This window comes from Lepidochelys kempii, chromosome 2, assembly GCF_965140285.1.
Source record: "Lepidochelys kempii isolate rLepKem1 chromosome 2, rLepKem1.hap1, whole genome shotgun sequence".
In the NCBI taxonomy this organism is placed as follows: Eukaryota; Metazoa; Chordata; order Testudines; family Cheloniidae; genus Lepidochelys; species Lepidochelys kempii.
In genome coordinates, this window is record NC_136381.1 from 233,681,491 (window position 1) to 233,706,864 (window position 25,374).

The 25,374-nt window shown below is 38.8% G+C and overlaps 1 protein-coding gene across 10 annotated transcripts in view; it reads left to right on the forward strand.

Annotated features, from left to right (window-relative positions):
• The window catches only part of MLLT10 (MLLT10 histone lysine methyltransferase DOT1L cofactor), a 225,128-nt gene that overhangs the window by 180,661 nt on the left and 19,093 nt on the right, over positions 1-25,374 (forward strand). For 8 of the 10 annotated variants that reach the window (XM_073334208.1, XM_073334203.2, XM_073334206.2 and 5 more), the window contains 2 exons: positions 19,851-19,968; positions 21,262-21,355. In XM_073334208.1, the coding sequence (XP_073190309.1) occupies positions 19,851-19,968; positions 21,262-21,355 (212 nt within the window). The remainder of the gene's footprint in view (positions 1-19,850; positions 19,969-21,261; positions 21,356-25,374) is intronic. The other 2 variants (XM_073334205.2, XM_073334213.2) reach the window with 1 other exon arrangement.

A 25,374-nucleotide genomic window follows, 5' to 3' on the forward strand; every position in this document is an offset into this window, starting at 1 on the left:
GCTGGAGACAGATTAAGGCAGGCACCCCCAGGCAATTTGCGGGCCCCCTAGGAAAAATGGGTGCCCCTGCCCTGGAAAAAGCCCCAGGGTAGAAGCCCCTACTAGGGCTCCCTCAGCCCCTACAGGAGCCGCAGGGCAAGATGCCCTGAATCCCGGCTGGAGCATCAAGGGGGTAGAAGCCCCGAATCCAGGCTGCCGTGAGGCCGGGCTGGAGCGGCTTGGAGGCAGATACCCTGACGCCAGGCTGCCCCAGGTGGAGTGGCAGGGGGGTGAAAGCCCTGAGCCCGGGCTGCACCAAGCCCTGGCTGAAATGGGAGGGGGGTGCAAGCCGTGAGTCTGGGCTTCCCTGAGCCCCAGCTGGAGCAACAGGGGGGCATGAGCCCCAGCTCGAGCGTGAGTCCCAGGCTGCCTGGCTGTGGCAGCTCGGGGGTGGACACCCCAAGCCCAGACTGCCCGAAGCCCCAGCTGAAGCTCTGAGCCCTGGCTGGACCTGCTCATGGGTGGACACCCCAAGCCCGGGCTGCCCCTGCTGCAGCTGGAAGGAGCACAAGCCCACAGCTCCTGGAGGAGCTTCCGGGTGAGGAAGCCCAGAGCTTGGTGTCCGGAGCTACAGCAGAAGCTGGGCAGGGAAGGAGGGGAGAAGCCCAGAGCCCAGACTGCCCCGGCTGTGGGGTAAGGGTGGCAGGGGTGCAGGGTGGGGGGGAAGAAAAGCTCTGAGCTGCCCCGGCTGGAGCAGCAGGGAGCAGAAGCCTAAGCCCGGGCTGTCCCAGATGCAGCCTCCAGAAGCGGAAGCCCCCAGTGGAGGGAACCCTGGGCTTGGTGCCTGGAGCTGCAGCAGGAGGGGAGGGGTACAGAGCCTAGGCCGATGCTGCCGGGAGAGAAAGTCCCCTGCCCATCAGAAGCCGCTGTGGGAGGAAGCCCCGAAAGCCCCAAACTCGGCACCTGGAGCTGCAGTGGGAGGGGACCAGAAGCCCGGAGCCCAGCTCCTGCGCTGCCTCTGGATGTGGGTCTGATCTTCCTACCAAGAGTGGCTGTGCAGGGGAAGGAAAACTCCTGTCCTTCCCCAGTGCAGCCAGACTAGCAGCTAGGAGCCCCAGGCTCACAGAAGCAGGGGAGATCAGATTTCATGGGAGAGGGTTGATTTCACAGTCCGTGACACATTTTTCATGGCCGTGAAATTGGTCGGGCCTAAATATTAAGGATAAAAATTATTGATCAGCTGCTTCACCATTCATTTACCTGTCAATAGTTGTATGTGCATTCTGGTGAATGCTTTAGTTATTTTTTTTAAAAGAGTGAGAGAAAAAGATTGAGAAGATAACTTACAGTTCACCAGAAAGTGTCTAAAGCTTCCCATACTTGTTGTGTATTTGAAAATTCATCACTTGGAACAACTCTTGACACATCCTTTTTTCTGTTTTCTGCTGCCGTCGGTAGACAATATGACTCACCGGCCACCATGCCTCCAGTGGCTGTGCATGGTGTAGCACGCTCTCCTTTGTGTCTCTTTCTGACTGCCCTGCCAGCTCTGCAGTGGTCTGCCGCTTCTTGTAACTCAGCCCTCTGGCCGGGTCACTTTTAGTCTTGCCCCTTCCGGGAAAACCCAAGCACAATGTTCCACTAGTCTGGTAGCTTCACACCAGAGGTTTGGATCAACTTCAGGCTTTTAGGCCTGCCAGCCCTTGGCTCTGTGGTCTTCATGCTCCCATCCTACACAAGTTGGTACGGGAACCCAGGCCTGACCTCTACTCTAGGTTCCAGCCCAGGGACCTTGAATGAAGCAGAGTTTATGAAGCAGAGTTTGTTCAGACTCTATGCTATGTCCTTGGGCTGCTTCCTAGAGTGGCCTGTAGGTAGGCATTTCTCATATCTCTTCCCCAGCTGACTCTTGTAGGATCCAAAACAAAGGAGATCCAAACTAGTTGAGGAACAAAAGAAACAAAAAGGTTCTGCACCAGGCCTACCTGCCCCAAGGAGGTTTTGACACTTAGGTTTTAGCTCCAGCTGATCATCCTTCCCTGCCCAAGCAGCTTCATGGCAATCTCGAACACCTGTCAGGCCTGCCTTCACAGAGCAAGCTTGAGATCTACGCACTCTCCCAGCCAACCCCCATTGAGCTTGGCTTTTCCTCTTTTACCTCCTCTCTCCAGGATTGACAGTTACTGCAAGTGTTGGAAGACAAAGCTGATTACACCCACAGGCCTCATTAACCCCTCCTGGTCTAGTGTAGGGTTGGTATACCAACTCACACCTCGCAATTGCTTTCCTCGGATTGGGCTCTGCTCCTTTTTACAATACCTTTACATTCAATGAGACTTTATTGGCGTGACAAGCTATTCAGCTGTTACCAAAATATAAGAAAAAGGCAGACCCCTTGAGTATCTGTCAGAGATGGATACGACCCACTTAAGATCGGTATAAACTGTGTGTTTTGAGGGTTGATCTGCTGTATGTGTGTTTGTCATTGCTGTCCATTCTTCATCCAGTGGCAAGTTACTATGTAATATGTACCATGCTGCTGTCTTTTCTTTATCCCAAAGTCAGGCACATTTTCCTTCTCACTTTTTGCTGAGAAGTTTTTTGATTCCTGTTAATTTGAGGAAATAAGCTTTCTTGCATTTCTTTGCATTTGGACAGTGAAATACAAATAGTCTCTGTCACGATCTCTTCTTTGTCATACTGGCTACACAGTTGCTCCTCTGAGTTTAGACTGTGCTTTATATCTGTTGGTTTGCGCCTCTAGTTTGTGATCATTGATTCTGTATTTGCAGAATTGACCTTAGATTTTCACAATTTACTATAGTGAGGTTGTTAGTTTTTTACAGGGAACTGTAGAAGTCTAGCATGTTGCCTTTTTTATTTGTTCTTATCAGAGATTGTATACTGATGCTCTAGCATCTTAAGTATTTTTTTGGTATTGAGCGGGATTATTTGTGCTCCATTGGTCAAGAAGTTATAATAGTTAGACCCAGGGAGCGGATTTTATATATATAAGTGGATCATAATTTCATTATAATGGCACGAGATTGCCAGTATTGTTAGGGTGCGTCATGACTAAGGCTAAGATTTTGTCGCAGATATTTTTTATTAAAATTCATGGACAGATCATAGGCAGTAACCAGAAATTCACAGAAGACTGTGACTTGTCTGGGACTTATATTAAAAATGTCCCTTACAAAATGGGAAGGAAGGAGAGTTCAGCATCTGCAGCAGCTGGTAGCTCTGGGATCCCCTGTTGCCTGCTGGAGTCCTCCCCCTCCCACCATGGCTGAGAGGTTGGGGGTCACCTCACCACCTGTGGAGGCTGGGAACTCTGGAGACCCCCCCACCCAGGCAGCTGCAGAGGGTCCCACGGCAGCAGTGAAGTCCAGGGTCCCCCTGCTACCGCAGTGGCTGGGAGCTGCAAGTTTCCCCTAGCCGGCGGGCTGCCCATGGCGGCTGGGAGCTATAGGGGCCTACCTGCCTGGCCAGAGAGGTCTGGGGCCCCTCCGCTGCCATGGCGGCTGGGAGCTGTGGGGACCCTGCTGCCACCAGCAGCTGAGAGCTGCCTGGGGCTGAAGCAGAAAATGTCATGGAGGTCTATGAAAGTCACGGGTTCTGTGACATCCATGACATAATCGTAGCCTTAATCATGACATCTGTTTAAAGCTGGAGCGTCCTAAGTCCCCTTAATTCAACTTACAAAGTCGGATTTCTTTGAAATTTGATGTGCCTCATGGCAATGCAGGGTAGCTTTAGTGGCCCAAATGTGGGGTCCTTTGACCAAGGGGTTCTTGAGTTACAGGTCCCTCCCAAAAAACTGTTTTCTTCTGCTGCCTTGTACTGTTAAAGTGAGAAAAACTAATGACTGGCTGAATTACAGAACTCTTGGTGTCTATGAACTCACACTTCAATTAACATATGTAAGGATAAGTTAATCACAAGCCCGCACCTAAGACAAAATGAGTTTTTTGAACTGAATGACTGGAGGATACTACAATTTGTGAGACCCCGGAGACAGTTTTATTTTTGGGGGAATGTAATCGAAGTATTGGGAGGGGGAATAAATGTGAATGGTTCCTGGAAGGGGAGGAATATTTGTGGGCGGAGGAGTGGTGGAATAGGGGAAGAGGGATTTGGAGCTGCTGCAAGGGGTGGGAGATAAATGGTGATGGATTGTAGGAGAGGAGAGAGAGGTTGGGAACTCGGGTGAAGGAGGCATGGCATGCCCAGCTCTGGTTGTGCACCCCAAGACCCATTCACCTCTACCTCTGCCAGTCAGCCAATGCCACTACACTCTGCAGCTCTGCCAGTGCACTGCAACTCCCTTTGCCCTACAGCTCTGCCAGTGCATCCCAACACTAAATGAAAGCTATTAATAAGTAGTGGAAGAACATTAATCAGGAAATTGGAGTGTTCATGGCTGACCAGAAAATGCGTACTTTATGGCATAGAAATATTATAAGTTCTGATACCTCAGTGTTTCCCGGAGATGGACAACATCTGTTGAACTGTGGTCAGAGGATCTTTCTCTCAAACATAAAATTATTTTGGAACAGAAACCCTGCTCATAATTTCTCTCTCTGGCTCTACTGGAAACTCCACCTTCCAGCCATTCTGAAACATGACCAGGAACACTATGTCACCATTGTCAACATAGTTGTCCTTTTCTCCAGGCACTGCACGTGAGTCAGGTTATAGGAGGGAGGGAGGTAAGACAATAGAAACATTTGTATAGAAGGGACTGATGACTTCAGGGAGATGTGTTCCTTGCTTGCTGTGGGGAGGCCTGGATACTGTAGTGGAGAGGGGCCAGCTTGGAGGGAAGAACACACTGCATGGGTCAGGGGCAGGGCTGGAGAGACATGAGCCCTGCTTCTTCCTTCCAAGCTGCTCTGTTTGCTTTTTTCCTAGTTCCCTTCTCTTCTACCACCTCCCTACTGTGCTGCCCTGAACTGAGCAACTAGTAGAAGGAAAGAAGTGGAAGAGAGACAGCTACTAGCTGCAACTCCAGCCCCTTTAAGGAAGACCCTCCTTCCCCATTTCCCCTCCCTGCACCTTGTCCACAGCTTCTCATGCTTATGGAAAGGGAGGCTCAGAGGGTTTCACTTCCACCTCTCTCTCTCTCATTCCCAGGTACAGGCTTAGTGAGAGGGCACAGAAAGCTGGGGAGAGAAAGGATGGTTCCGTCTCTCCCAGCAGTTCATTTAGAAAAAAAATTGTTGGGGAAGAGAGGCTGCCCCCACTTCTCTGTATCTAGTTTTGCATCTGGCAACAATGGATGAACACGTTAGCTGGGATTTTCATCACTGAGCTTCAGAGGCAACAGCCTAGTAAGGGGGACTGACCTCTCTTGTAAGGTTTGTCTTGACTGGGATCACAGGTACTTTTAACACCTTTACTGTCAAGGGCCACCATCTTGCCTGAGGGCAGTTTGAATTTACTTGGGAATAATGAAAAGGCATGAACATTTTGAAAGTTTGTGTCTTTGATTTAAGGGAAACTGGCAGTTTCTTTCCAATTGAGAACAGTAGATGTCAGCCATTTTGAATGAGGGCAGTTCTTCATAGATTGGTCTGTAGGACATTACTCATCGGTCTTGCTGAAGAAGAATATTTTCAGTTATGAAAAATAATAGTAAAATGATTAAAGGGAAAAAACCTATTAATCCTAAAATAAAAAAAAATAATTTAAAGTGTAGCCATGCATCAGATTTCAGTGAGTGTTAACTCTATGGGAAGTTTGAGGAGTCTGTCCTATTTCTTTAGCAAGGTCACTTGGGACAAAAAAAAAGTCTGACACAGGATACTAAATTTCTTAAGTCAACCATTTTCTAATTAATTTTAACTCATAAACTAACAAATTTACTTAAACTATCAGAAGATTAATTCTTTATTCAGAGTAAATGCTATAATTTTGGGGAGCTATGCTGTATTGTTTGTGTATAACAAAATGGTTGAATCCCTGTTTTAAATGCAAAACTGAACTCTACCTTAATTATGGAAAACAAAAGCCATGATTCAATAATGTTTAGAATGCCTTTATCCTTAAAATTCTATATAGGCTTAATCAGTCATTGCTGAAATGTAACCAACTCTTAGAAGGAAATAATAGCCGTTCTGTACCTGCAGCACTGCACTGTAATTTTTAGTAGAGGAAGTGTCCAAACATAATTACTAAGAGTTGTTATATATTTTTATTTGAGTAACCTTTCTTTGAGTATTTGGCAGTATTAGGAGATTAACTGGCAGATACAATCCTCAAAGAAGATGGGTCTGAGGAGATCTAGTTAAGTAAGAGTGCAGGATTGCTCTTTCAAATTGGACCTCCACTTTAAATATCTAAACGCTAAGTAGCAGCTTTACATGTCTTTTTAATACAAGCATGTGATATGGCCATGAAAAAAGCTAATTCGGTCTTGGGATGCATCAGGAGAGGTATTTTCAGTAGGGATAAGGAGGTTTTAGTACCGTTATACAAGGCACTGGTGAGACCTCACCTGGAATACTGTGTGCAGTTCTGGTCTCCCATGTTTAAGAAGGATGAATTCAAACTGGAACAGGTACAGAGAAGGGCTACTAGGATGATCCGAGGAATGGAAAACTTGTCTTATGAAAGGAGACTCAAGGAGCTTGGCTTGTTTAGCCTAACTAAAAGAAGGTTGAGGGGAGATATGATTGCTCTCTATAAATATATCAGAGGGGTAAATACCGGAGAGGGAGAGGAATTATTTAAGCTCAGTACCAATGTGGACACAAGAACAAATGGATATAAACTGGCCACGAGAAAGTTTAGACTTGAAATTAGACGAAGGTTTCTAACCGTCAGAAGAGTGAAGTTTTGGAATAGCCTTCCAAGGGAAGCATGGGGGGCAAAAGATCTATGTGGCTTTAAGATTAAACTCAATAAGTTTATGGAGGAGATGGTATGATGGGATAACATGGTTTTGGTAATTAAATATTCATGGTAAATAGGCCCAGTGGCCTGTGATGGGATATTAGATGGGGTGGGATCTGAGTTACCCAGGAAAGAATTTTCTGTAGTATCTGGCTGGTGAATCTTGTCCATATGCTCAGGGTTTAGCTGATCGCCATATTTGGGGTCGTGAAGGAATTTTCCTCCAGGGTAGATTGGAAGAGGCCCTGGAGGTTTTTCACTTTCCTCTGTAGCATGGGGCCCGGGTCACTTGCTGGAGGATTCTCTGCTCCTTGAAGTCTTTAAACCACGATTTGAGGACTTCAATAGCTCAGACATAGGTGAGAGGTTTTTTGCAGGAGTGGTGGGTGAAATTCTGTGGCCTGCGTTGTGCAGGAGGTCAGACTAGATGATCATAATGGTCCCTTCTGACCTAAATATCTATGAATCTATTTGTAAGACAGAATATTTTTATACAAAAAAGCTTATATCGTATAAGACCTTCAGAATCAAAACTGTCAAGTCCAAGTTGAAACTATTAGTTTAATCACAGGCTTGGTCCTATTTGATTTTCCTGAAGAACCTTGTTAATAAAGCAGTGGTAGCCGAAGACATACAAGGACTATTTTTGTTGATCCAGAAGTACAGTAGAACCGCAGAGTTATGAAGATCTCGGGAATGTTTGTAACTCTGAACAAAACATTATGGTGGTTCATCCAAAAGTTAACAACTGAACATTGACTTAATACATCTTTGAAATTTTATTATGCAGAAGAAAAATGCTGCTTTCCCTTTATTTGTTTAGTAGTTTATGTTTAACACAGTACTGTACTGTATTTGTTTTTTGTTTAGTTTGGTCTCTGCTGCTGTCTGTTTGCCTACTTCCAGTTCCAAATGAGGGGTGTGGCTGACTGGTCAGTTAGTAACTCTGGTGTTCGTAATTCTGAGGTTCTATTGTAAGTTATCTGTGAAAGTGCCAGCATGTCTGCCTCCTCCAGAACAGTACTGAAGGCATTGTGTGTTTTCTCATTTGGGAAAGAGGTCTGTGTTTGAGATCCCCCTTCCATCCCAAATCTGGAAGTAATCACGAAATGCTTGAGACACCTCTCATGATGAGTGTTGTCTTCAGCTCGGAGTTCCCATTAATATAGTGCCCTTGCCAGGCAGATGAAGGGGCGAAGGAGTCGCTGAATGCATGATACTCCATTACCAAAGCGGTGTACAGATTTTTGACACAGTGGTGAAGAGTGAGTTCTTCGTTGTCATTTGGTATAATATTACAGAGGGCAAAATGCACTGAAGGAGCATTAAGGTTGCAAAGCCAAGCATTCAGAAGTTAGAAAATGCCAAAATTAAGGTTGCTCAGACAACCTTAATTTGGCCCCTTTCTGCATATATATTATGATACAGTCTTTACATAATCACAGACTATTTTTTCCACAGGGCCCTTGTCTCATTTAATGTACAGGATGGACGGTGCTTACTGAATGAGCAGCTATGCAATATTTAATCTTATTTTCATCATTCAATGTGTGGCCCCATGCATTATTTATTGCATCATTTATTTCCTGCTCAGAGTACAAAATTAATTTCCTTGGGGGGGTTTCTGTGGTGCTCATCTGAACATATGAGTTCTTCACATAAATTAATAAATTTATCTTCACCACAACCCTGAGAGGAAGGATAGTGGCATTATTCCCATTTTATAGATGGGGAAATAAGGCACAAAGACGTTAATGTCAAAAGTATCCACTAATTTTGGGTGTCCAGTTTGAAATGCCTATGGCCTGATTTTTCAGAGAACATAGCATTGTATAGCACTTTATTTGTTCAGAGCACAGGTCTCATTGACTTGAGCTGGAGTTCTAGGTACCTCAAATTGGGCACCCAGAAAATGAGGAACATGCACTTAGTGGTCACCTGTGAAAAGCTTGGTTTAAATGATTTGCCTAGCATCACATAGGAACTCTAGTGCAGAGGCAGGGTTGAAATGAGACAACAGTCTTGTTCATACCACAACTCTGAATAATCCCCAGAGCAGGTCCATTCTGCACATTGAGTGAGGTGGGGGTCTGGTGGATGGATAAGTAAGGTCTTTGGAGGTTTCCAGAAATCTTGTATTATAATTATATGATGATTTAAATGGGTTCCCCATTTTGAACCCAAGACATCATTCACAACCACAAACGATGGCTGAAGATGAGGATTAGACACTCTTTGGATCATCCACTATAATAGAGAACTTCTGTGGCACAGTAACCAAGGTCTAAAATATCATCCTAATAGTTCATCTCCAAATCCAGAGCCTGAAATAGGCACATACTATACGAATGATTAGTCTCATTTCTCATACATGGAAACTGCCTTTGGAAGCCACGATTCTCTTGGACTTTTTTCTTCTGTTGGGAGAAGCTAATCAGACAAATAGGAATCTTATCTCCCCAACCCTTTGTAATTTGCTTTTCTCAAATGTACAGTAGCTCTCACAAAGATTTCCTTCCAAGTAAGTCTGTCCTTGTAGCATCCTACTCCTGTGGAACATATGTGGAAACTCTTCCTCGTTGGTCATTTCCATGGTTACAAACCTGTTTGATATTTTAGAGCTACAGCATAAAGATAGTGGCCATCTCAATCAATGAAGACCTCCCTGAGTGAGCTTGAATACTCTGGTTCATTTCTACATCTATAAATGCCCAAAAGCACAGGTGAAATGTCCCTCAACCTGGATTTGATCATTTTTACTAACATCTTGATATGTCCTTATTTGATCCAAAGCCCTGGAGACCAGGGAGAGTTTCTATATCCATTCTGCAACCTAAACTCATAGCTCCCATGTTTTGGATCAATTTAGTAGTTTTCTTATTGAAAATTATTAGAGTTAATAAGTTCTAGATTTAAACTACAGAGAAGTGGGAGATGTACTCGAGGTGAGGAACATCATGACCTCAAGCCATATCAAATATTTCTTTTTTTTAGAGCAAGGTCCTTTCGTTCTCAATACATTTTATGGGTTTTTTACTTAAATTATAATGTCTGTTGCCTTTAATTTTTAGATCCAAAATAAAACATTAAGATTTGCTAATGTTAAAACTAAACTGACTACTTCCTTCATCTGTGTAGGTCTTTCTCAGGATGATTTATATTACTTTCAGTATGAATAATAATTAAAAATAGAGTAATAATACATCTGGAAATCGTGATATGATAGGTCTAACCAGCACAGTTCCTGCAAAGGGCAATCATGTTTCACTAATCTGTTAGAATGCTTTGAATGTATCAGAGTAGTGAATAAAGGAAAACCAGTTAACGTAATTTAGACTTTCAAAATAGCTTTGACAGGGTACCTCATAAGAGGCTCCTAGTCATGGGGTAAGAAGCAAAGTATTGACATTGATCAAAACTAGCTAAGAGCCAGAAATCCCTCTGTTCTTCCTGTCTCATAACACAAGAATAAAGGAAAATCCATTCAATTAAGATAGCAAACCCAAAACTGTTTAAAAAATACTTTTTCACACAACATATAATTAGACCTTGGAACTCATTTCCAGAGGAAATTGTTGACATCAGGAATTTAGCTTGATTCAAAAATGGGTATGAATAATAATATCCAGTGTTGTCATAATTAATGCTAACAAATTTTACAGGTCAGATTACACATTATATATCAGGGTTGAAGCCAAACTCTAACTATTAGAAATGAGGAGGTTCCTTGGACCTTCCTCTGGAACATATGGTGCTGACCATTGTCAGAAACAGGATACTGGACTAGATTGATTAATCCAATATGGCAATTCTCGCTTTTCTATTTTCCTAACAATATTTCCAATTATGGTGGTGTCAGCAAATGCTATTACTCTACAGGAAGAGCCATCATTTAGGTCAACATGTAGAAATACAAAGTACAGTTAAAATACCCAAACAGCCTTAACTCGACCCTGCAGAAATACCATGAGCAAAATATTTTTAAAAAAATAAATCCTTTTAATCTAATCTGGGAGTGTGGATGCTATTATGCTGTAATGTAATCATAATTGTATGGTTCTTGTATAGCGTTGTAGCAGGGCAGAGTTAAGGTTTGGGTGCCTTAATTGTGCATGTCCATGTCTGAACTTGTTTGGATTTCTTCTAAATTTAACCTTTCCTCTTTATTTCCTGTGTTTTTAGTGTTTGTTTTTGGTGTAATTATAAAATCTCTGTCACATTTTTACCCTTAAATTACTGCTATGTACTCAACCTTAACTCCAGTTTGACATAGTCTTTATCTGGGAAATTAAATTGTTAATATTCAGGCTGATCTGAATGTCTAGTGGCAGCTCAAAACACTACCATATGTGGGAATCAGATGTCAGGTCCTGAACTCTGTCCTCAGTTCCTAGGCCTTCAGGGTATGAGAGCATTTATGGTAAAGGGGGAATGCCTTGTATCATTCTATAGTGGAGGTAATGTTGACTGATTTAGAAGGCATTTCACATCATCCCTTTACAATAAGAGAGGAGGGATTTCTGCATTATGAGGAAATGAAAGTGCAAGATAGTGACTTCCCTCCCAAACTCAACAAAATACATTTTTATCTGATCGAATTATATTTAAACTTCAGGAGATTTGACATGAGTCAGTGTTATTAAGAAACTGTCATGTTAATACGATTTTCAGTATGAATTTATTTGTTCATTATTTCAAACCTGTTTTGATTAATTGTTGATTACTTCCAGGCAAAATTAGGTAAAAGACTTTTTCTTCTCATTCATTATGATTGAGGATTTTGGGTATGGGTGTGGGGAAGAGTAGGGTGGAAGAGGAATTTACAGCCAGAGGGAAAATTCCTTGTAACATGTGACTCAACTGGAAGAACAAAGGAATCATAGTTGCAAGTAATCCAGTATTTAGTCTAATTAAAATCTTTACCGTTTATATTTTCTTCTGGTTTCAGTAAGATGGACTACACATATTTATATGAACATGGAATTAGACTGATAGGCACTTGCATGATTTTGCACACTACTGCATGCTGAGACAACTGCATCTGTGTTTCAGTCTAGTCGTAAATGCTTTCTGCCTTCAAACTGAAGCTTATTTAGCTTGGCTTATCTGGTGCTGCTGTAGCAACCATCAGTCTCCAGGCAACTGAGGCACATTGACCTCTTGGTTGAACTGAATGTAGCACTACTTCAATTTAGCTGCTTGAGACAATAGTGATGGTGCTGAATGTGAAAAATGTGAAATTTTCTAGTCTATATTCAGTGAAAGAAAACAAAAATATTAGGTGAAATTGAATGTTTAGGTATGACTTTCAAAATATTATACATCATTTTGTATAGTGAATCCTTTGTTTCAAGCTGCAAAGTTCATTTCTGATGTAAAGTGCTTACAGGCCACATATTAAAATGTAGTTTATTTTGAAAGCATCCTTCAGAGAGCAGTAATTCTTTGGACTTGGTTATTGTGGATGTTTCTTTCATCATTTGAATAACAACAAAGAGTACTGGGCTTTATTTAGGAATTTAAAATACCAATGTTTATTGAAAAAACAGCTCACTCATTACTACTAATATTATGGAATAACTGTGAATAGCTTTTTTGAATTACAGATTATTTGTAGCATTATTAGTGTATCTTGGATCAAGTTGGTTTAAGAAAATAAGACTACTGCAAAATATAATTTTGATAGTGATTTTATTGCTAAATCAAATCCTGCTGTCTGGTGCCAGCCAGGATAAAGAATTAATTTGGGATTCCAATATATAGATTCTTGGTTTTAAGGAAGACTGATTTTCTTTTAAGTTTGATATTACCACAAATCTATAAAGCAGATACTGGTTAACTACCATGAGGTAGTGAAGTGGAAGGAATAGGGAACAAACTGAGGTAAAAGGGAATCCAGATTATTACTCTGAATTAAATCTCAACTTCATTTAGGTTGTGAAGGAGATGGAGAATCCCCAGAATATTATACCTGTATGCCCTCATAATTTTGAAAAATTGTGTAAATTCTACTTTAAAAGAGTTTGTACCCTAATGTAATATTTCAATATTAAATATTATTGTTGTTAATTTGCCCATTTGTAAAACAATTAGAGTTGAATTAATGAATAATTTACAGAATATCCAGTTTAGTTAACATAGAAGAGATCAGTTAAACCAGTAATACAGTGGAGATTATAGATGTTTCACATTACTAGAAGACAGACCTTCTACCCTTGTGGTTTTTAATCATTTGATATGCCCTTGTTGTACAGTGGGCAGAGGTATAAATTAGTTTATGTAGGTGTGCCATTAATTTTTCATTTTGCCTTTCAAATCCCACTGTGTTTCTCAGTTGTATTCATTCTTGCCTCTCTTAGAGAGTATTTGAGTGCTTTTGTTTGAAAGATAGGGGCTTTCTTTCATTTAATTGAAAGATTTATGCCTAAATTTAATCAAAACAATTGATTTCTCTTAAAACCAGCATTTGGTTATCTGTTTTTATAGATAGAGTCTTCATCATGGTTACAGTGACTTAAATTACTTGCCTTTTCTGTGTTGCTCTAAAAATCAATATAGTAGTTTAATTTTTTAAAATAATAATATGGAAGGAATATTCATAGTTTGTATAAAGTTAAAACATGATCTATATTTTAATTTGCACATCAATGGAAATGTCCTTCTTGGTTGAGAAGTTGTCTTTTTCACTTCTGAAGTTAGTATGAGACTTCTTTTGTGTTTCTTCTATTTTCATTTGTCTAGCATGTTCTAATAGAATTATCTAGTCAAATTGTTTTACTTCAAATAATTAAATAGTGAAAAAGCTTGCTTGTTGAAATTTTCCTGCGGATAGGTCAGCCCAGTTAATAAAATGGTAGCTTTGCCATTGATGGAAAACTTTCCAGGCTTTTAAGCACCTGAGTAAGGGCCAGGATATTTCTTTCAGAGAGGGAATAACTGAAGGCTACAGGTTTCGGAGTAGCAGCCGTGTTAGTCTGTATTCACAAAAAGAAAAGGAGTACTTGTAGCACCTTAGAGACTAACCAATTTATTTGAGCATAAGCTTTCGTGAGCTACAGCTCACTTCATCAGATGCAGAGCTACAGTAGATGTTTGATTTGTTCCTTTCTGCTGACATAGAAGTGATTGGATAAAGTGGGATTTGCTGCAGGAAGTTCATGCTGTTCCCACCTTCAGTCACCAGTAGTGCTGTAGGCTCTTGCACTGAAGAAGCAATAAGATGCATTGTTTTAAGGTTTATTTTGAAAACCATGTGAAAATTCAAAGAAGACAAATCAAAGTGTTGGCCTTAGGTTTTCAGCAGAATCACAAGTTTCAGTCCAAAAGCAGTTTAGTAGACTTTCTATTATATGTCCTACATCACTGCATGCATCTGGAATGTTGATATGGTGACGTTAGGAAATAAATGTTGAAGCATTTAACTGCATTGAACCTTTTTTTAATTTTGGTTTTCAAATCCCAGCTGTGTTTCTGGCTATCAGAAAAACACTAGAACTGAGCATTTTTTCTACAGAAAGTTTAGTTGTAGATTGTGCCTTTAAAATATGTCCCTCACTTGTGGTGAGGAGTTTCAGAAGTGATGTATTGCAGCAAGTATCTCATAAGGAATTTTGTCTGACTCAGCCAAAATTTATTCTGGGTTTTCCTGGGAGTGCATGCTGCTACAGCAGCAATTTAACCACCCTTTAAATGGTATGGTGTGGAGCATGTGAGGAGCTAGCAGAACTGGAAGTGGGGAAGGCCACTAATAACATGGAGCAGAGAGTTCATTGCCTAGTGAAATTATAGCTGGTCCCCGTACACTGTCAGAGAGCCAATCGTAATTTGATGCCGAATTTATTGTTGAAATTTGTAAAACAACAGGGATAACGGTCATATACATTGTTTTATCATACCTTTTTAAAAAAAGGAAAAGAGCAGATAGCCCCAAAAGCAAATTTCAACTGGTATCAGCCTACATCTACACGTTTCAAGATTCCTGTTTTGGGTAACACTTGATAAACTGTTGCCTATATTATTCCTTTCTTTTCCAGTGTTAAATCTAGATTACAGTACTTGAAATGGAAATATTCTTTTTCTACCAGAAATTTTGCAATGTCTTCCAAATAAAAGGCAAAACTTATATGCACTTTATTTTTAATTACTGTGTGTTTTAAAAATCCTACAACATGGTTTTGTGTAGTGTTTTTTTCCTTTAGAAAGTTTGCTGAAACATGATTAGTATTGTCTGGTCAGCATGATTTGCTATAATTCATATAAAACAGGACATCATGACATGGTTATGAGTATTTTCTGTCACAAGACTTACATTAAAAATGTGAAAAAATAACAAATTATACCATACTATACTATTTTGCTGTTCATATTTGCGGCACACAGGCAACTTAAGTAAGAATAAATCATTTTTATTTTAAAGAAAAATTCCATCCCTCATTTAATGACAAATATCTCCAGACTGCAATAGGCAATGAAATTATCTTCCATTTGCTTTAAAGAATCACCAAAATATTGTGGTATGAAACTATTAACAATGATTATATTTTTAATCAAAAGGGAAGAAGTGTATTGATTAGATATAAAGTGATTAAGAAGCAGTCTTGGAATTGGTTGTTCAGCCCATTCTTGTTGTCCTATCATGAATGAAGGAGAGTTCAGTAATGGTTTAACTACAATTAAATCCCTCCCCCTTCTTTATGGAAACTCAACTGTAGGCATTTCAGCATTAGCCTAAACAATGGTTTTGAATATGTTAAGCCCCTAACAATTAGGGAGCAGTTTGGGGCATTGAATAATGTCGAATGATGCAATTGAACCTGACAGCTTCAATAGTCAGCCTACTCATGGGACCTGAAAGTTGTTCACACTTGGTTTCATCTCTCATCACACGCTGAGTATTAAAACCTTACTGGTGTGGAGCTCAGACAGAAATGGGGCCTGTTATCAGAAAATATTTCATGGCATAAAACTTGAAAGAAACAGGGGAATGTGCACACTCATGGGTTCTCAGCTTATCAAGACCTTTCTGATAGAAATTTTATATAGCTAACTATTGGGCTCCTCCTATTCCCTTTGATTTTCTTTCATTGGCTCCATGTAACTTTTTTTAGGCAAGAAACTGTTTCTTCCTGAAAAATTAAATTAATGTCCAGTCCTACAATCTAATACTTAGTTAATTTTAGAAACTTTATTGTTCATAAATTCTGTTCATTTTTATGTAAAGTAATACTTTTGTACATTACTCCAAAGAAACATCAGTGTTGCTGACATCTTAAAAATATTTCACAGGGTATTTGTGTAATTTACTCAATTTAGTTGATGTGTACAAATAATTTTCAAACTTAATTAAAAATATATGTGACTTTCCTTTTTACTGTAGGAGAAATACATTAGAGGCCAATTAGAATGGTCATTTCTTCTTATTATAATCAACCATTCCTTGAATTATAGTGTATTATCTATGTTCATCTTGTGTTGCTTTGCTCCTTTATTGAATTTTCCATAAATAAAATCAAAATTTGATAAATTATACATTTATCTCTAATTAGGCTTAAATCTGTCTGTTGAAATCATTTTCAGTAAGATTTGTTTTCTGGGCATTAAAAACAAAGATTTAGTTAAATATAAATATTTTTTATTTGAATTTTGTACAAGTACATGTGTTGCAAGTTGGCTGTTAAAGAGAATCAGCTGAAATAAAGAATGCTACAGCTTTAAAAGTGATGCATTTTAGAGGTTGTTTCAATCCTGTGACCTTAATGTGTATTGACAGGATGATTGCGCATTTTTAATAAATGCTGGCTATAGCCTGTTTCAACTGAGTGAAATGTGAAGCTCCTATTTCACCTTTAAATAATGCAGTTCTCTAATACCTTCTTTACTTTCCTGTCAGATGAAGTCATATACATAGTAATACTTTTCAAATCCATATTCCTGACATTTTCCTTCCTCATAAAAAGAATATAGTTCTAAGTTTTACTGCCAGCTATTTGAGCAGTTCTATTAAAGTGAGTTTTTCCTGAGGAGTTGCATAAGATGTGTGATGTCACTAGGAATTCTCAAAAAGAAAAGGAGGACTTGGGGCACCTTTAGAGACAAACAAATTTATCTGAGCATAAGCTTTCGTGAGCTGAGCTGTAGCTCACGAAAGCTTATGCTCAGATAAATTTGTTTGTCTCTAAAGGTGCCCCAAGTCCTCCTTTTCTTTTTGCGAATACAGACTAACACGGCTGCTACTCTGAAACTAGGAATTCTGTAGTTCTAGCTTACGTCACAGGAAGTCTTAAAATGTTTTTAGTTAAAGTGTAAGCAAAGATTTAAATGTAGGTAGCGAACCACCACTTGTGAAAAACCTCAGACTCTTAAATATTGTTCAAATCATGCCAAGCTTTTCGATCTGGTATGTCAACCCACACAGCAAACATTTAATTTCTTTGATGTGTGTTGTTTTGCGCTTTGATAGCTTCTCAGCAGAGACTTGCTGTTCCTTTCAAGATATGTAGATCATTCTAACAAATTTCATCCAGCTCTGCTTATGAATTTTTTTGTTAATTTCAGTCTACTAAACATGTTCTGTTTTTGCCGATTATGGAAATTGTGCCACAATTATACATTTATTTGTGATCTTAAACATACTACTTTACTTTAGTTTTATTAACCTTGCTGTGAATTAAATAGAATGAGAATAATGGGGGCGGGAATCCAATCTCTGCAGCAGAAGTGAGTAGTGTACCTTTTGGACTTGATTTTTTTAAAAATCTCATTCTCCTGAAATGCTAGCACTTTGAACTTCCAAAAATTAAAAACTAATAAAACATAATTCACATCTGTTAAAGGGTAGAAATACACTAATGTAATTTACAACTGCCTCAATTAAACTTAAATTTGGAATATACAGTGTTTTACCTTATTGGTCTTGTCTTTTTTAAATATAGGAGCAGATAATGCCTTTGATTAATTTTCTGTTTATTAACGTTTTCTTCAGAGAAAGTGTTTACCAGAAATTTGTAATTCCTATTATTTGCATAAGAGGAAAAACAAAAAGTTACTAACAAATAATGCTAGTCGATTTGGAGTCATGCTATAGGTGTTTATTGAGGAAAACAGCTGGAATGGTTCAGTGCTGCCTGCTTCCATCAGTAAGTGTCACTGAACTTAGTGGAAATTAATGTACTACATTTCAGGGACATATTCACATAACCAGGTAAGTGAAAAGACTTGAGAGTATTTTAAACAGCTTTTAACTTTTGCAGATTTATTCTAATGGAAATATTCTACAAACCTTGAAATAAGGGCCAGATTCTCCATACTTGGTGAACCTGTGAGCGTTTGTGATTTATGTTCCTATAAAAATCTATTAAAATGACAATTGTCTTACAGAATTTCTTGTTCCTACATTTTATATTTGTTTATTCTAACATTATACTCAACAATAGAAAAACTTGAATACAAGTACTGGCCAAGATTTCTCACCAGTATATAGTAAATACAACATCATTGAAAACAGTTGTGTGAATTTGTAAAAGTCCATTCATCAAGTTTAATATGTTGGCTAAAAGCCAAACCTTAATGGCAGTGTATGATCCTTTCCAGAGACATAGTTTACACTGTGTAATATTTTTCTTGTAATAACCAGTACGTGTCTCTTGTGTGCAGTTATACATGTCAAAATGTCCTGCAACTTGGCTTCCCTGCTGTTCACCTTATTTTTTACATCTCAAAAAAATAAGCATTTCATTTCTTCTGAAAAGCGTATTTGCATGTTCTTATTCAGGTTCATGCTAAGATTATTGTTCATGTAATCTCACAGGTTGTGCATCTGTTTTTCTGTAAACACAAGAGCATAGACCTAAAATCTATTTTTTATTCTTAAAAAGGTGTGTTCTTTCAGGCTAATGTAAATATCTTCTATTAGCACCAGCAGCATTGTTTTTGTGTGCGATAGCGTGCTTCCAAAATTCAGTATTAAGGCAGATCTGTTCTTCGAAAGGGAGAAAGTATAAACAGCCAAGGGAGGAAGGTATTTTTATTGCATTGGATTATGCAAGTTTTTGGCCAGCCTCCTTAGCTTCATCTGTTTAAGGGTTCATTTTCGCTTGTTTGGCACAAGTCCCAGCAAAGACCTTCAGAATTGTGGTTAGCAACATGAATGAATACAAACTTTTGACGAGCTCTTCAGTAAGTAGAGCTGGCCAGCTGCCAAAAATACAGTTCCTTATATGGGGTCAGGGCAAAACTGTGATTCGTTGAGCCCCGTATTGTATAGAAAACATACTTGTAATGGCTGTTTGCTTTCTTTAAAATAAAAACAAAACAAAACAAAAAAACACCAGGCTTCCTAGCCTATCAAAATAGGAAGTAACAAAATAGTGTGCAGGTTTTACTAATGACAGAGTAGAGCAAAGGAAATATGGCTCTGTGTAGTTAAACTATAGAGCTGGAAGGTGGACCTTTTGACCTCCACAGCCGTCTTGTGATGTAAGGAACCCAAGCATTTGTGAGACATCTGTTGTCTACCTGCCCTTATTTTGTAAATGGTTTAATAAGATTAAATAATTAGTAGGATAACTGCATGGTCACCATGCCACTAAGTCCTGGCATTGGCTGAATACTTAAGAATTGTAAGCAAGTCTACACATCCTACTTGTTGTATGCCAATCATTTAAAAGTTGCAAATCAAACATTTCTAACAATTCATACAATAACATTTTTAATTTTTATAGAAGCTTTTTGCTTAATGTATATACCAGAGAAAATAGCAATTTACACTTTAGTACATTCAGAAAGTATTGCAATTATATTTCCTTATTCCCAAATCTTGATTGAAAATCATTAATTACTTTTTAAATATTCATTAACTTTTAAGTATTTTACATACTAGTAATTAATTTTGATTCATGAGGAAGTGTCCTTAAAATAAATTAAGAATTTTTCTTCCAGACTTTTTTAAAATTGTAGTTTTAATTGTTGTCTTACAGGCAAACACCCTACCTGGATCTTCCCTCAGTTTGCCTCCATCCCACATGTATGGTAATAGGCTGAACCCTAATTCAGCAATGGCAGCACTTATAGCTCAGTCTGAAAACAGTCAAGCAGGTAAGCTTGCTAGAACTGTTCAAAGCATCTGCTTTCCTGATTTTAACTATTTAAAATATGACCGCTAATTTTATTCGTGATCTCTTGGTTGGGAATTTGGCTCCTAAATGACTGTATATGGTTCTTTCATGTTGGAAGTAAATTCTTTGTTGTACTGCAAAATAGCTATGCATTTTTTACTGTCTGAAATGTAAATGTTTAAGCAGAGCCATCGGCAGGCAGGAATGCAACAATGTCTCCTGTGACTTTTGTGTGATTGATGTGGTCAGTTCTCTTAGTTCTTTGCAAAGAAAGTAACAGCACTGGGTTTTGTCTTGAATAGTTTAAACCTTTATTTGCATAATTCATGAAATTGCATTGCACACAACTTTGTGTGGCAGAAAGATCCTGTTAGAGAACTTCTACAGTGTTTAATAATCCTGTGAATATTTACCAATTGACATTTTGTAACATCGCAGAAGAGACCAGTTTTAATGAGCTGCTGGATTTGCTTTGTTTCATTCCATCCTTGAGGATTTGTTGACATGTCATAGTAGTCATGCCTGTTTGGGGGAAGGGAATGAGTTTAGCAGTTTACCAAGAATGGATCAGTCATGTCTTTGCCCTCTAAGAGGTCAGAGGTCATTTGACTCAGAAAAGGGGGAGGGAAACCTTGAAGGGGGCAGATAGGGTTATTTTACTGAGAGGCCATAGGGAAAATAACCTTTTTGAGTCCTTCCAAGCAAAACATTTCTTTATATTTATTTAATGAGGGTTTTTGTTTGTTTGTTTTAATACATTTTAGCAAAAGTCTTTTCTGTGCTCTTGCTTATAAACAGTAGCAATTTATAAAGTAAGCACTTCAATAAAATGTTCAGTAAATCTTTAAACCAATATGTAATTGTTAGACGATGGTAGGTTTTAGGCATTATATATTTTATGAGTTGTCTTGGGATGAAAAGTGTTTAAAAAAAAGAAAGCATCAGGATTTGCTGTGATAAGCATACAGATTAGCTGTCCACAGCTGTGATTCATTACTTTCACCGTAGAAATTAAAAGTGGCTGAGGGGAGGGCACTGCAAATGCAAACCATGCTTCTGTGCTGTAAAACAGAAAGGAATGAAAGAACTGAACATAATCCATGGCCTGGTACACCCACAGAAATGTGTAAGGACAACGCCTTACATGCTACAGTTCAGCAATCTTCAACTATCTACACATTAGTAGTAACTGCAGGTAGTGGTTAAGGTTTAATATATTTTAAAAATACAGCAGCTTTAAAACTCTTATCTAATAAGAGTAACTTTTTATCAGCTGTGAAATATTACATTACAGAGCAAGATCTTGGAGATAATACTCACAGCCTTGTTGGCAGGGGAGGTTCACCCAGAGGAAGTCTCTCACCACGGTAAGCGTTATTTACGTTAGAGAGTACAGGCAAAGGAAACATTTTAAGATTTGGAAACTTATTTATCTTTTATCGATAGTGCATATGTTTGTTAAGATTCTAAAGAATTATGCAGACAATGTACATGTCCAGGAAGTTAGAAAAATGATGCCAAATTTACGCTGATATTAACTAAAACTCATGTGATTAGTTTTGCAAGATAAATGATCTCTTTACCTAAGGTTACTGAGATAATGGAAATCTCTTTAAAGGGACCTGCTTATAATTTTCTGTCCACATGTGGTATTAGTTCCACTCTATACCTATTTTTGTTACTATAATGCTTTTTTTTAAAATGTCCAAAAATACCCATCTAGCAGCAGATTACAGTACGGGAGGTAAAACTTAGGCAACATTACTATATCCGAATTTTGTATTTTCTTGCTCTAGAGACAGTGCACTTGATCTCCACTATTGAAATTTGACAATAGAATCTTCTGTATAGAATTCTTTCACTATAACATATTAGTAATTGTTGCCATTGATTTTTAAATTATAATTTTAAGGAAAAACATTCAAATAGTCTGGGGTTTTTTAAGTGAAATAGGAGTGCTATTTGTGATAATGGTTACTTTTAAAGAATGATTATTTTGCATATGTGGCCTATTTGAAGTAGGGTATTTTAAGGATGCTGTTGTATGCCTTGCTTGGGCATTGGCATCAGGATTGCTCGATAGGATTGCTCGATAGGATTAGATTGCTCGATAGGATAGCTCTGGGCCTGCCTGAGCCTCAGGTACCTCTGCTTAAGCCTGATGTATCATCTCTGAGCCCAGAGTATATGATAAGTCAACAGGGGTAATCACCTGCAGGTCTTGTGATAGTCCTCACACCACTCAAGCGGGTTCAGCCTATCCCAAGAGGACCCAAGAGGTGATCCCTGGGCACATACATAGGCTCCTAAGGGAAGCAGTCTTTCCAGTCTTCTCTACAACACTACTCTGGCCAGGAACACTTCAATTGCCAATAATTTCAACAGGCTGCCCTTGCTCTTGCTCCTGCTTAGCCGTACCTGTTTCCATGCTAGCCTGCCTTGTCTCCAGCCTGCCTCTGCTCCTGCCTCAGCTGGACATCCAGTAACTCTGACAATAGGCTTCCAAAGAATTTCAGTTACTGTTTTATAGTATTGTAACACTGTATTTCATTACAGTCTGAGATTGTTGTAGAAGTCCATAATTAACAAAGCTATATTAGGTTATAATTTAATGTATATGTTATATATTGGTGGACATGGGGACACTAGAGCTGTTCAAGGAAAAGATCACTAGAATTTTTAAACATGGGCAAAACAATGTATTTTTCTCTAGCCTCGTTCTTGTAAATGGCTGAATCATTTTGGCTGAAATTTTATTAAAAAAAAAATCAGCCTGAGGCAGACACCCTGAAATCAAAGTTTGGCAAAGTTATAAGCGCTTGAAAACTGGGTCTTACAATAGGAAGCGTCAGGCAGCATTAATGATGGACAGTGCCACCAGCCCTATCTACAATATAAAAAAAGACTATACTGTGACCTGTGGGGCCTAGAATAGCCCAGACTGAAATGCCAAAATCAGGGCAGGTTGCAAAAAGGAGAGCAGATTTTCCCAAAACTGGAGGTTAACACTGAAGTTAGATTCACCAGCCAGTCACAAACTGTGCTCCTGATCCCCCATACTGGTTATCAAGAAGCTGAAAAAAGAAATCACACAGCCCCCCCCCCCCCATTTCATGCCAGTTTTCTGGCTCCCAATTAGCATGTAGGTCCAGTAAAACGAGAAGTTATTTAAAAACTCTGCTCACTATACAAAATGTTCTTCTGATCCCAAAAGGGCCAGCCACATTATCAGATCAATACTAGTTTGGGTCTTACCTAAAATACCACGCTGCCAGCTTGGTATCTAAAACCAAAGGTTTATTAGAAAAAAGAAAAGAAAAGAGTTGGTAAATGGTCAGAGCAATGAGTTACTAACTTCAGAGTCCATACGTCAGGTTCTTAGCAGCATTGGTGGGTTTGCTGGCTTGTAGAGGCCTTCTAGAACATCCCCAAAGCTTGGATGGGTCTGTCAGTCCTTTGTTCAGTGCTTCAGTTTGTAGAGAAGTTGCTCCAGAGGTAAGAAGCAGGATTGAAGACAAAATGCAGGTGGCTTTTTATGTCTGTTGCCATGTGACATGTATTTTGTTTGTCCCAAACGCAAACTTACAGTACATGGGAGTCCCCTGTCCACCCAGCATGTCCCCTACATGTCCTGCTGATTCATAGGTGAAGTCCCTGGCTTCTCTCAATGGGTTCATTGTATAGCTGATTGCCTTTGATAAGCCATCAAGCAGGTTGGATAGTGCTGATCCCAATCTGTCTGGGGGTATTACCCAGACACATAGCACAAGTTTGAAATACAAACATATATTTATAAAGTACAAAGATGATACATACATATAAACATGATTATCATATTTAGCCAATCATAATTTTTCCACTGATACGTTACATGGCATATCATGTAAGATTCTTTGTAATACTGGTATCAATATTATAAATGTAAATTATAAATATAATATAAATTCCAGACAGTGTCACACATACCTTGCACCTTTGACTGCCTAATATAACCTCTGCCCACTAATCCATCTCTGCATCTCTCTTGTAATGTTCAAATCTGAGCAACTTCATACATTTGCCATTAAAAAAAGAAAAGACACAGAAATGTTTGCTTCATTCTTTGAAATATGGAGATTCTCTTCGCCCCCCTCCACCCCCCCAAAAAAAATAAAATAATCTTATATGTAGGACAGACAATAGTTAGGCCTGAAAGTCTTGGAACATCAGAATTTAAAGTTGTAGGATTTTTATATATTAGACAAGCTATTTTAAGACACTTTTACAGGGTTGTTTTGGGTTGGTTTTTTTACATTTATTAGTTTTATTTTTTTTCTTTCTGAACCCTGTACAGTTGGGCTTATTGTAACTAGACCACCTACTTACAGGAGGTGGGGTACAAAAATAGACTTAAAACTCAAAAATATTCTTTATTTTTTTTATATATATATATGGTTTACTAAAGTGGAGTGGTTTGAAGATTTTATTGGCACTCATTTGGTATGACCTACATAACTCACTTGTGAATTGTGCAGCCATTCCAGCTGATGCTAATAATAGTTTTATATTGCTCTACAATAATTGTATTAGATATCTAATCTCACACACACACATACACCCATACTTCATGTATAATATAAATGTTGGCGTGTATAGTGTGTGTGTATATAAATGATTTCAGTTTTGAATGGGAAGCGCTACTTTTGCCAAGCATGCCTCAAATATTATTTAACTAATATACCCCAAAACATTCAAAATAACATACAGTGTATCGTACCTGTTTTTAAATATGTATGTACATCCCTATATAAATGCAAATCAATATGTTAATACAATAGTGAGGCCAAGAATTTACACAGTTACATGCTGACTCTGCAATACGTAGGAGGTAAATATTGAAGGAAACATGGTACAAAAATGTATGCCTGAAATGAGGCAAGGGCTTCTGTTTCATTGACTGCATATATAACACACTATACAGAGCATTCTAATTCTGTCTAGCAAATAGTTGAACATGGTGGAATTTCTTGGGTTTTTTAATTTTAATTAGAAAATTCTACACAAAAGTCACTTCACAAGAATGTTGAGATTGAAAGTGAAGCACTCGGATATCAGGAAATGAGAGTAACTTGTCTGCCCAACTGTAACTCTCCCCTCTTGTACATATAATCCTTTATTATGGGGTCAAATACTAATGTATTGTAAGTGACTTGTTCCCTTGTAGTGAATAAAACAAGGGGGCACTGGAAAAGATCACTTCATAGCTAAGGCAGTGGACTGGAATACAGACTATTTAGATTCTGTTCTTGACTTTGCTACAGACTTCCTGTGTAACCCTTGGGCAAGTTGTTTAATCTTTTTGCTTTAGTTCTACAACTGTAAAATACAGAGAGTATACTTCCTGACC